A 13,372-nucleotide genomic window follows, 5' to 3' on the forward strand; every position below is an offset into this window, starting at 1 on the left:
GTCATTGCAGCTTCATCTGAGTTGCACTGCCTTAGCTTGAGGATGGACTTTATCAAGGCACTCAGAAGGTAGCAAAACATCTGAAATGATATCTACATGATTGGCTCTGCATGATTATTAGGTTTGAGACAGCTCAAGAAGTGGATCACATCTGCAGGGGGAGGCGGCAAGGAGTTGTTGAATGAACGCGTGGGATAGTGACAGCCACTCCTCCTGTATTGTATCTGCACAGTCCGAGTAAAAGCAGACAACAAGTCTCAAGACACCTTGGGACAATCGTGCGATCTTCAGAATGGCATATAAGGGAGGCATCATTTCCCCAGATTACCTGAGGCAAAGAACAGATGTTCTGATTCAAAAGCCCTTCCACACTCTTCTGACCACTATCTGTATTCTTATATTTTTGCTCGCCGTTTTCAATTATCACCATGCCTGAAGTGATGAAGCTCAATAGCAAGATGTCTGCCTCTCTGTTGCCTACCCCAACACCTCCTTGCACCCCCATTGATGAAAACGCCCAGAGGAGCCTGATGTTGAATGGAGTGTATTAGCAGCTTTGTGCATGGAAGGAACTGAAAGATCTCTTTGTGGAGGTTATCCAGGAGATCAGAGCTAATCCCACCACAGCTGAGCCCAATACTGAAGGTGCAGCATCCAAAGTGAACAAGCTGTCAGAATCCAAGCTTACAGTTACCACACTTGGCTCTAAGCTTGACTTCAAGAGAATCAAAGAAATATATGTGCTCTGTCATCAGTGCTTATCAGCTTGACTGACTGGTTTGCAGTTGGGATAAAGCAACACTGAAGTATAAGATCAAGAAAGCAGTGGAAGAAATTCTTAACAAGCTTGACTAATATGCCTTCATCATTTGGATCTGAACTGGTAAAAATTCCACAAAATGGACAGTCTGCATTGATATCAAGTCAAAATTTCTTTGTAATGCTCTGCAGGATGTTTTGAAAGTGGTCAAGTTCATCAGCTTGCAGGAGAATAAGTCTAGTGTATGTTGTGCTTCATTGCAGAATCTAGAAGTAGCTAATGTTGAAACAGCTTGAGCTGAATCTCTTGTACTACTTTCTCCCTAAGCTAGAAATATATAGAGCAAACACCACTGGTGCACCAGACCAACAGAATCAAGTGAATTTCCTTTTTCTGCTCATCAAATTCATCTTGACAACATACCAGCTCACAACTGAACAGCTTGCATCCTAACTTGCAAGTGGACAGGCAACATGGGACATTCTCTGGGCCATCTTCAAGCCAGGGTCCATCATCTATACAAAATATTTTGGGATGAAGAAGCCAAGATGCATTGTGCTGAATGCTACTGAGGAGAAAACCAGATTTAATAATGTGGAGTATTATAGTCTCAATTGCAGCTACATTAACTATAACAGAAAGGTTCTTGAAAAAGCCAGCATGGAACTCAAAATTAAAAAATTTTGAGGCTTGCAACTCATTCATCAGCTACCAGTATTTCCACTTCAGTACCATCTGGAGAAAGCAACAGTCAGGCAGAACCTGATTAAATGTGACTGGAAATTCTGTAAACTAGCCAGAACACATATCTGTCACTGCTGTGGAACTGTTTTCTTTATAAAGAAGAAACAACCTGTGCAAGTCAATATTGACAGCTATATTAGAATTGATGCTTCATTCTTTCATGAGATGATGTCAAACTATTCTTGCCTATGCATTGAGAAGTTTCAGTCTACAGGGATTGATTTAGATGAAGCTTTTTTGAATTGACTTCATCAATCAAGTCCAGAGAGAGAAGAAGCAAGTGAAGTATGGTGGTGTGGGAGATAGCAACATGAATAATGAGAATTATCTGATATGCTGTTCTACTGTCCCTGGCTTTAGTTTCACCAATAACACTTTCTGTAAGGCTTGCCAATTCTTTTTCTGATGCAAGCACTAATTTGATTCTAGATGAGTTTGCTGTTGATGACATCAATAAAATTAAATGGTCATCAACTCCCTTTGGGAACTTGACAATTTCAGATGAGCAGAGATCCATCCTTATGATACTTGCAAAGACATGAATGGGTGTGACTCCTGCCCTCCTATTTGATAATTTTGTTGCAGGCAAGAGGTGTGGCCTGAATGTTCTTTTATAGTATGTCTTGATGGCCTCCAATTAGTTTCTCTACTAACAGATACAGTGGCCTACCAGGTGTGGGTAAGACTCTGACAGCTGAAGCTATAGCTGAGAATTTTGAGTAGCCTCTTTACTCAATAAGCTCAGCTTCAATTGAAAGTCAATAATTTCTGCTAATGTTTCAGATTTCTGCTGCACAACTGGTCATCCAACCTGATAGACTTGAGAACAATCTCACAAGAATATTTTAAATTGCCAAACATTTCAATGCTCTTCTCCTTCTAGATAAAGCTGATGTGTTTCTTGAGTGTTGTGCATTCATCAACATGTCCAAGAATGCTATTGTTATCATATTTCTTTGCAAACTGGAATACTTTCAAGGGATCTTCTTTCTCATGATCAACTGCAAGACAGAATTTGACAAGGCAATTCTTAGCAGAATCCATCTGAAGATCAGATATTCCAATCTAAGTCAACAGCAACAAAAGACAATATGGAAGCATTTTATCTCCCAAGCATGTACACATCAAGGACCTGCAGCAATAAATGATCAGGATCTGAATTGGTTAGCAACTTCAGATCTTAACAGTCAAGAGATATGCATTTGAGCTTTTTTCAATGCAGCAGTTGCTAATATTGTTGCTAGATCAAAAACCTGATGTCCATTGCACATGCTCTTACCACTGTGGATGATGCTTGTGTTAGCTATATGTACATCAAGCAAGCAGTAGTGTCCAATGAAGATTACACTCGCGAGTTTGATTGAGTCAAGAGTAATGAGATGTACACCTAGTTTTGCTTGATCTTGGAAAGTCTTTCCTTGAATCTTATGTTCTTTCTTGTTTCAGATATAATGCAAGTCCATGTTCTGATTGTATGTTGTTTGAATCAATGTCTTGGGTACTCAAGCCCAAAATTGGGTGCACATTTGACTGGCCAAGCCACTGTGACATCCTGTTTGTTAGGTAATCCAACTAGCACCTCGCTCACGTGACCCACATAGATTAGCCAGATTCCCCTTTAGGTAGCTTAGCAAATGACAAGCATACAAGTCCTCCATCAGGTTATAGCCCTTTGCACTGAAGAGCAAGCATATAAGGTTGATTTACAGCTCAATTGGTTATTGAAGCTTACAATCAACACTCTGAACAGTTATTCTTGTGGATAACAAGGTTTTACAAGCACTAAAGAGAGTGTATGTCAAGATAGACACCTCCTATATGTGCAAACCCCTGTAGCTTTCTAGCACTGAGCTGGAGAGCAAGTTGAACCCTGTAGCTTTCTGGCACATGATCAGAGAGTGAGTGAAATGCCTGCTAAATGCACCTAGCAAGCAAATTGAGCACCTGGCAACACCAAAGCCATGATGAACTGTATGGATGAACTGGAGCACCAAACTTCCAACTGGAAAGCTCCAACAAATCTCCCTACACCTCAAACCAAGCTTAGGTAGTTGAGTAGGCTCAGAGGCAGCCTGCCAAATGATGAGCAGGAGCCTAGAGAGAAGAGTGAACTCCAAATATTGCACAGAATGATGCTGAATCAACAGAAGATAATGCAAAGACAACAGAAGTTAATGCAAAGACAACAGAAGACAGTACAACAGCTGGCACAGCAAGTAAATCTTCTATCAGGCCAAGCAAGCATCACAAATGCACCTGCAACAATGCAGGAGAACCTAGAGCATGAAGCTCAATAAGAAGAAGAAGAGGACTAAGAAATAGACTCTGATGAGGAACTAGAAGAATATATTGGCAATCTTATAGACACAAATATGTGAATTGGCAGAGCAATCACCCAATTCATGAAGATCATGAAGATGGTGAAGAAGTCTATAACCCTGACTGAAGCCAGCAACTACCTAGCATGGAGCAAAGCCATTCTAAAGATAGCCTGCCAAGTAGATGTTGAGAGGATTATTCTGGAAAGGCAAGAGACTTCACTACAGCCAAAGTGCTTGAAGATTTCACAATACTGGAATATTCAGAACAATTGACTACATGATCTAATTGACAGCACAATACCTGTACAAGCCAGAGAATACTTCAAGAAATCAGATAGTCTTAGTGCTTATAAATTCTGGAAAGCTGTAAGAACAGCCTTTCAAGAGAGACCTGAGATACAGCAGAAAAGCCTACTTACAGAGTTAGTGAGAATGACACTACAGTCTGCTGACTCAGAAAGAAATTATATAGAGAGATTCCTAGCAATCTGTAGAGAATTTGAGAGATTAGAGTTCAAACAACTGGACCACACTCTACATGATATCTTGAAGATGAACATTATGTCCTGATGGAGAGAGTTTATACAGAACCAATTTGATATGGCATGCCAGAGCAGAATGAATCTACCAGAGAAGAATTTGAAAGGCCTACTGAAGAATATCCTCCACTGAATTCCCAAGAAAGACCTGAAGAAAGGCAGATCTACAAAGCCAAATACAAATGCAACAAGCTCAGATCCCCAAAAATCTTATAAGAATATGAACTCTGAATTCAATCCAGAGAAGAGCTCACTGCAGAACTGGAACTGCTATATTTGTGGCAAACCTGGCCATTTGGCTAAATTTTGCAAATCTAACAAGAATTCAAAGCCTAACAAGCCTAAAGAAGACTCTAAAGGCAAAGGCAAGGAAACAGCTATAGTTGCAATGGACAAGATCCATTTGGTTCATAAAGCAGCCTTCTCTATGAAAGAAGCACGCGAATCCACAGACAAATAGATTCTTGACTCTGGAGCTGGATCCCATGTGACCTCATGTACAGATCTAGTTCAAATGGACCCAAAGAGCCATGCAACACAACTGCTTATGGCAAATGGTTTGAAATCAGTCACCAGAGGATTTGGCACGGCCAGTATCCAAACTGACAATGGAGAATTGAGCATTGGAGGGGTTAGAATCATGCCTGACCTCCAGATTAACCTCATAAGCTTTGGGAAGCTTATACAAGACAGCTTTACAGTAGAACAGCTTTATGTCAACAGAGAACACATCTTCCTACTAGAATTAGCAGATAAAACACAGAGCTTTAAAGCCATGCTTAACAAGAATGACATTCTAGTTCTACAAACACCTAGAATACACAATTTACTGGCATACACATTTTCAGTACCTATAAAACTCCTAGAGCCCTGCTATATAACAGCAACTCTAGAGAATAAAGATAGAGATGACATGCTTTTGGCACTGAATCACCTGGCAAAGACACCAGAAATCAAGAAGGATATGATGGCCAATTGGCACAAATACTGGAGGCATCTCAACACCCACAATATAGCTATTCTAGCTAGAGATCCAAGAATGGTAATGTGAATAAAGGGAGTAAAGAAGCTAGAGTTCTGTAAAACCTGTGCTAAAGCTAAGCAAGCTCACAATCCATTTGAATCTAGAACACACTCTACAAAGCCTGGAGCTAAAATTTTTATTGATATTACAGGTGGCAGCCATACTCTATTTACAGACTCCAATTCTCCAAGCTACAGCAGAGCAAAGTATTTTCTACTTATAATGGACAATGCCACATAATACAGGTGGATCTACCTCCTGAAGAAGCAGGTAGAAGCTCCAGAAACTCTAAAGAACTGAATCAACATGATTAAAGTGTCTACCAAATGAAAAATTGGCACTATACTGTTCAATGAAGCTTCCAAATTGACAAGCCAACAACTGGCTGAATTCTACAGAAGCAAGGGTATACAACAGAAGATTACATACTCATATACACCTCAACAAGATAGAACAAGTGAACAAGAAATACAACTTCTTTGCAAGTGAACAAGAAGTGTACTTATAGATTCAGAACTACTCAATGAGTTATAGGGCAAAGCTCTCACCACAGTCTCCATGATGGTGAATCTATTGCCTACCTCAGTGCCTCTATACAGATGCAAGAACATAAAGCCATTGACACTCTTTGAAGCCTGAATGAGTCACCAACCCCATTGCAGATGGGTCTATAGGTGGGGATGTAACACCTACATGAAGATTTTGAATGAATTCTCAAAGCTCCAATCTAGGTTCAAGAAGGTCAAATTTGTAGGATATTGTGGCATGCACACCTACAGGCTTTGAGACCCAGAAACAAACAGTATAATGATCTTGCAAGATGTTATATTTGACAAGAAATTGGATCAAATCCCTACAAATTCACTAACCAAAGCTGAATATGTTGAACTTCTGGAGGAGTATAATTATATAGATTCATTGAACAGCTGGTAACACAAGTTACTAGCTTACCTTGCAAAGGAGAAGCCAGAAATCATGAAGAAGCTCACAGACAGCAAATTAGAGGCTTTAGAGCCCACATATCTGGGCAAAGAGCAAGAAATCCTCTCAGATGCAACAGAAGAAGAAGAGGTGAATGAAGCTGAGCTTCCAGTGCTCAGCATGTATACAGATATATCAAAATCCATCATCAAAGCCAAACACTCCAAAGAGTGGCTTTATTGGAAGAAGGCTCTAGATATTAAAGTCTCCAAACTACAAGAGAAAGGCACCTGAATTCTAGTCAAGAAGAAACCCAAAATGCAGATCCTCTCTGACAAATGAGTATTTAATAGGAAGCTCAACAATACAGATGGCACAGTATAATTTAAAGTCCATTGGGTCATACACAGATTCAAACAGCAAGAAGATGTTTACTACAAGAAGATCTATACAGTAGTTGTCAGTGGACCTACAACAAGAGCCTTCTTTGCTATCTCAACAGCCAAGAACTGGAAGATCAGAGTCTTTAACTTCATGACAGCCTTTCTAAATGAAACTCTTCCAGAGGATGAATGTGTATACATTCAACTACCCACTGGATTCAAGCACAGGCAGGGTAATCTAGTAGGGCTCTTACACCAGGGACTCTACAGGTTGAAGCAAGCTGCTAGACTTTGGTATCAAGCAGCTACTGATTATCTGAAATCTCTAGAATTCCAGATCTCTCCATATAATGTGGGCCTACTTTACCACAAGAGAAAGCAAATCTACCTAACTCTACACATCAACAACTGCCATATAATGGGACCCAACAAAGCCAAAACAGAATGGCTTATCAAGAAGCTTCAGGAACACTTCAAGATCAAGAAGATTACAGAACAGAGCCATTATCTAGGCATGCAGGTTCAAAAGCAGCTAAATGAAGACCTTTTTGTGAATCAGAAACAGTATATCAAGAATCTACTGACTGAATATGGAATGGAAGACTGCAAACCTTCTAAAATGCCAATGAAGAAAGGAATAAGTATTGAATTTGCACCAGATCAGACTCTCAAAAATGAAGTTGATGAGCAGGCTACATCTACAAATTACAGGAAAGGCCTGGACTCTCTACAGTTTCTAGTTATGTGTATGAGGCCAGATATTGCATTCACAGTCAATTATCTGGCAAGATTCAACAGCAGGCCCAATAGGGAGAGCTGGACAGCATTCAAGCAGATTCTACACTATCTCAAGAGCACAAAATCAAAAGAAATAGTCTTCAAAAGAGATATGGATCCTGAAGGCTTGAAACTAGCAGCCAGTTTGGATTCTGACTGGGCTGGAGCTGACCCTGCATACAAATTCACCAGCAGCTATATTATTACCATAAATAGAGCTCCAATATCATGGAGATTACAGCACCAGATGTCTGTCTTGAAATCTACAACTGAAGTGGAGTATTTAGCAGCTAGCAAAGCCACTTGTGAACTGGTTTGGATCAACAACCTGTTGATAGATGCTGGAGTAATTAGTGAAGGCTCAGCAAGGCTAAGAAGCTCAAAATTAAGTGTTGACAACAAGGGAGCTGTTGACTTAGCCAAAGCTGAAGCTATAACATGAAGAGCACACCATATTGAGATTCAGCACCATATGCTAAGAGACTGGATGCAAAAGGATGAAATCTCAATCAAGCATGTTGGAAGTGATGCAAATAAAGCTGACAGGCTCACAAAGGCTCTCATAATAGATCTCTATGCTCAATTCATGAGTGTGATAGGGGTGATGGGTTAATACAGGAAAATATGGAGGTTTATCAGTGAAGCCAGTGAAAATACTGTATTGCAGCAAACAGAGCTAAGCCTAAAGAAGAAATAAATCTGGATTTTGTAATTAATTTTTATCACAGATTTGAGAGATTTGGAAGCTTTGGATCTTTGTGGCTCTTGCTCACTGCTGGAGCTCGTTGCATGGGGGGGTGTTAGGTAATCCAACTAGCACCTCGCTCACGTGACCCACATAGATTAGCCAGATTCCTCTTTAGGTAGCTTAGCGAATGACAAGCATACAAGTCCTCCATCACTGTTGACCTGGAATATTATTATTCCATTTCTTTTAGGCTTAGTCAGCTTTCTCTCACTGATTTTGCCCCTGTATAATCTTTGTGTATGAGATCAGCTTTGAGAGCTTGATAGGTCAAATACATCATGCCTTTATTTTACTGAATGGATAGTTCCAACACATCCAAAGTCTGTTTGAACTGAGCATAACACCAATCAATGATGCTGATAAATGTTATGGACCCAGGAAGACCATTCGCTCACAGCGGAAGAAGGTTGTTCCTAGGCTGGATAGAGGTGACTCATGGGCCAATGTTACCATGGTGTATAGGAGGCTGCTCCCACCGGGACATTGCTGAGCAGAGTATTTTCAACATGGTTAACCTGAGGCAGGAGTTTCCAGCATGGTACTATTGCCTACATGCTCTCACTATCAAAGAAGATCAAGATGTGATTCCTGAAGACTTTGATGAAGATCTCTCCAGTCTCTCCAGTCTCTCTCTTGATTCTGGAGCAGATGTAAGCATATATATATGGCATCCGCCATTACCGTGACCGGGAGAAGCTGACTGCAAACTTTTTAAACCAGGATGATGAGGATGATGTGGTAGATCAGGACAATACCATATCAATTAGATCCTATAATGGGCTAGATGCTGATTATTATCATGAACTCAAAGCAGATTGTAAAGCACAGAAGCTGGAGCTGAAGGAAATAAGAGAGCACAACCAACGGTTCAAGGACAGCCAGCAAACTTTTGATCAAGACAAAGAAAGAGAGGTCCAAGAGATGTATGACTCTCTCAAAAATGCAAAGCATGTTAGCAGGCTCAGTAACAGAAAGGAACAGGCAAGGACTCAGTTGGTGAAGGTGAGCTGCTAGGCAGCCTAAGATGCAGACTGCTATTTAATGCTGGCTGCGGTAGCAATGGCGTAGGGTCTGGTGTTTGGAGTTGTTGCTGCTCTGGCTGCTGTGGTGTTTGCTGGCATCAACTACTTGCAAAATATTTTTGTTGATCCTGGAGAGCCAACCTGTATACTGGGCAGTTGACTGGGAGTGTGTCAGCATTTGTCCGGCGCCCTTGTTTGTAAGTGCAGAGGAAATTACATGATGGCTCTGTTCATTGACAGTTTCTTAGTGAGCTTCTTGTTAGCAACCCTGAGAAATGATGCTTTTCCTTGCTCGCCTGTGGTTCTCCTCACCTTGTCCACCCAGAAGCAGCAGCCCTGACCCCCTTGTTGTTGTTGTCATGTACATGGGCATGTTTGTCATTAGCTCTCTGCCGGCAGGCCTGCTGCAGATGCTGTAGACCGATTGTAATTACAGTGTTTTGCTGCTTTGCAGGAATCACCACTTCAACCCTGGGATACCTTGGTGGTTCTGGATTGGCCATTACACTCCCTGCAATTTCGAGCATATCAACTACCTCGGCCGCAGTTGAGCTGGCTTTCTGCTTGGTTGGAGGAGGGATTGGAAGGCGAAATTTCCATTGAAAGATGGAATTGATCAATGGCTCTGGAGATCTGACTCTGTAATCTCGCCTGCCTTTTGATATATGAACCAAAGACCTTCTGCATCTGATTGTACACTTCTTGGAATCCCTGAAGGTTGTGTAGCACGCAGCATTTGATAGCCTGTAAGTATAGTGACTTGACTTCCACAAATTCTTCAGAGTGAAGAAACGGAGAGATGAAATGATGATGGAGGATATGAGCTAGGGCTTCTAGCTTTCCAAAGGCTGCTGATGGGATAAAGGCTTGTAGCTCTGTGGAAGGTGAATGTGTCTCTATCCAACCCTTGGGCAATGTTTGAGTGCCTTTGTCTGTAGATGGAGGATAATCAAAGAAGCAAACCATAGTAGAGTTAACCTCAATCAATAGCCTTAGTTTCCGAGCATCGCGAAAAGAAGAAAATTGTTTCACAAAGATGGAGGCAAACACTAGATAATGATTCCGAACCCACTGCCCAAATTTCAGGAGGATTTCCAAGTTCTGGATTTCCTTAATGAGATGTAAGTGTTCTGCAACTCTCCGCACCATATCAACAATGAGGTAAAGGCCAAGGCTAGGGTTGTTTGTTGTTGGTATACAGCGGATCTCCTGCACGGAGATTTCAAGACAAAAGGACTGCATCTGACACCAGGCAGAACAATTGATGGGAAAATCGCCCCATGGTAGTGGTTGTGAGGTGTTGTTGGCTTCCAATTGGGATAACAGCTCATGAAGTGTCCCAGTTGACTCTTGCAGCATGTCCAAGCAGTCAATTGAGGGCTCCCACTGCTTTGCTGTTTTGCCACATATTGTGACTGAATCAGTTGTGATCCTGATGTGGAAAGGGAGGTGGTAAAGCTCTGTAACAGCCTCAGAATATATCTGCTGACAGGTTTGTAGAATTGCTGTCTGAACTCTGCTCCCATCTGAGTGAAGTCAACTTGTGTAGTGCACTGGGACCAGCTGATTAGGGAAGAGGTGGCAATAGACTTGTAATTGAAGCTCGATCAGCAGCTGCAAAAAGAAGCATGGCGCAGTGTGGGTATGGCTGGAACAACACAGGAGCTGATGGGAAACCTGTCTTATCAGCTTCCCACAAAGAAAGCCACATTCAAGGGTGGCTACACAGCAACTTGCTTTGATGCGCTGTGCTTGATGTTGAGAACAGACTGGCATCCAGCCAGAGAACTGATCATAGCTTTGAACAATTCTTAAACAATGACTACTGTTTCTAGTCATTGCTTCGCATATTGTGGAGGAATCTGCATGGAGAAGGCAGTTGTGGTGGCCTGATGACTCATTTTGTAGCCTCTGTTGTTTTGCCATTTTGTCAGCCTGAATTCTGGAGGACAAGTGACTGCTGGATGGCACACTTGATGAGATTTAAACAAAAAAGAAACATGTGATCAGCCACTGGAAAATGCTTGGAAGCTGTGCTTGAGAAGGCAGCTGACAGGAAGGTAGTGTGTACACTGATTTATCTTCATCAGAAAGAGCTCACCATTTGGGATGAGGCTTGGACTGGGCAACAGGCAAAACTCAATAAGGGTTTGAGCAGCTAATGTCACGTGATAATATGGATGGACATGGAGCACTCCATAGTTCATCTTACTCAGGAGGAACATCACACTAGCTGGTCTATATGCCAGTGGATGCTGTTTGGTGCAACAGCTCTTAAAGACACTGAAATTGATGTCTGCCTGCATGCAAACTGTACTGGGCATGGACTTCAATATGCAGGTTGAAAGTGGACTTGCTGAAATGGTAGAGTGATACATCAAATGTCTGAACCCCCTCTTGCACCAACTTTCCTGCCAGCAGAGCCAGTGATGCCAAACATCACAATCAGTTATGAAGCTCTCAACCACAGAGAGGAGTCTGTGTCTGAAAATGCAACACGAAGCATCTTTGGCTGGTTGCGGGTTGAAGGGTACCCACCAGGGGAGATGAAAATACATGAGTGGGTCAGCATTGATGATTCTGATGATGGATGGTTGTCAGACACAGATTCAGGAGAGAGTCAAGCAGGTTTAAGAACTGACATGGAAGATTGGATTGGCCATAGCACCTAGATACCCTGGAATGAGCAGTGTTGGGTGTAGATAGCCACTTGCCTTGCACCCAATATATCAGTTGCTTTGTCATAAACACTTCTCCTGCATTTCATAGTCCCTCTCTGACAGATGCAGAATCTAGATGTTGGCTGCCTCCTTCAATCCAGGAAAACAGCTGGAAAATTCTGTCCCTGCCATGCAAGTAGATGGGAAAAAGAGAGAAAAAAGCGTGTTATGTACAAATGATTAAGGAACATTGAGCTCTGTCCTCATGATATTGCGCTAAGGATAAAAGGTGGGGCAAAAGAAGACCTTTTTGTCTCTGGTCTCTTGTCTTGGGGCCTGGCATTAGCACCAGGGCTTTTGTCATTAGAGGGCTTCCATGTATGTTGCGGATCAAGAGGATTGGTATTGAGAATTTGTTTGAGGGCTTGCATTAGCTGTGTGTTGGAGTTGCTTCTTGTCTTGATCATGGGAGGTCTCAGGGATAGGAGGGAGCTCTGGAGGAGAAGAAGGTGTGTTAGCAGGCTCAGTAACAAAAGGAACAGGCAAGGACTCAGTAGGTAAAGATGAGCTGCTAGGCCTAAGCTGCAGACCTCTATTCAATGCTGGCTGCAGTAGCAATGGTGTAGGGTCTGGTGTTTGGAGCTGTTGCTGCTCTGGCTGTGGTATTTGCTGGTGTTCTTGCTGCACAGGAGCTTTGTTTGTTGAATTCACCAGCTTCACATTCTCAAATAGATACATATTATACCATACTTCCATTTGGTGAGCCCCACACAGCAATGGTGACTGCCTGGCTTCTAGTCATCCATTCTCTTGTGGTCAAATTGATTGAGTGCGCGGCTTTCTAAAAAGATGCACAGACAGATGTTGAATAGTGCACTGTCACTCATGAAATCCACACCATCAGGATGGTAAAGCCTGGCCAGTCAGTGGTTTGGCAGGTCTTGTGACAGGTGCCAATGGAACCTGTTGTGGTTGCCACCATAATGTTAGTTGATTAGTCATTACATGGTTCAAGCTCCAGGTTGCCCATTCTTGTTCTTGTGTTCTCAACAGAGAAAGGTTTCCCCAGCCTTTATTTTCTTTAGCATCCACTATGCCCACTGCATCCAGTCTCATTATCTCCTGACAATAGACTGAACCTCATACCCAGCAATGGTCTCTGATTTTCTTACCAGCAGCTATCTGCAGTACAAAACAGATACCAATGCGGTAGCATCATGGCTGGCAACAATGGCCAGGAAGTGTGGCTACACACTTGGCATGCTGACAGCAAGCCCTGAACCTGCAAGCACTGACAACCTCCACAAACTGTCCAAATGACTCAAAGGCAAGGCAAGAAAGCAGGCATGTGCAGGCAAATCTTTCCAGGGTGCCTCAACTTCTATGAACTCCAAGCTTCCCATGCATATGATTGCTGTCAAAGAATTTGTCAGTTTTGCAGAGCATATTGCTGCTGTTACCAATCCTCCTGTC

General features: G+C 42.2%; 3 protein-coding genes across 3 annotated transcripts; 2 read left to right on the forward strand and 1 right to left on the reverse strand.

Annotated features, from left to right (window-relative positions):
- Positions 1–8,723: 8,723 nt before the first annotated feature.
- CIMG_02011 (uncharacterized protein) lies at positions 8,724–9,399 on the forward strand (the record flags this gene model as incomplete). Its single annotated transcript, XM_001248239.1, has 3 exons — positions 8,724–8,867; positions 8,938–9,219; positions 9,286–9,399. The coding sequence occupies 3 exons, from the start codon at positions 8,724–8,726 to the stop codon at positions 9,397–9,399; spliced, it is 540 nt and encodes a 179-aa protein (XP_001248240.1).
- A 368-nt stretch (positions 9,400–9,767) lies between these two features.
- CIMG_02010 (uncharacterized protein) lies at positions 9,768–10,388 on the reverse strand (the record flags this gene model as incomplete). Its single annotated transcript, XM_001248238.1, has 1 exon — positions 9,768–10,388. One exon carries the CDS (start codon positions 10,386–10,388, stop codon positions 9,768–9,770), a length of 621 nt encoding a protein of 206 aa, XP_001248239.1.
- A 1,232-nt stretch (positions 10,389–11,620) lies between these two features.
- On the forward strand, positions 11,621–12,744 carry CIMG_12729 (uncharacterized protein; the record flags this gene model as incomplete). Its single annotated transcript, XM_004445665.1, has 5 exons — positions 11,621–11,803; positions 12,036–12,095; positions 12,181–12,277; positions 12,379–12,452; positions 12,526–12,744. The coding sequence occupies 5 exons, from the start codon at positions 11,621–11,623 to the stop codon at positions 12,742–12,744; spliced, it is 633 nt and encodes a 210-aa protein (XP_004445722.1).
- Positions 12,745–13,372: the final 628 nt, after the last annotated feature.

The sequence above is a fragment of the Coccidioides immitis genome (genome assembly GCF_000149335.2).
Source record: "Coccidioides immitis RS genomic scaffold supercont3.1, whole genome shotgun sequence".
NCBI lineage: Eukaryota > Fungi > Ascomycota > Eurotiomycetes > Onygenales > Onygenaceae > Coccidioides > Coccidioides immitis.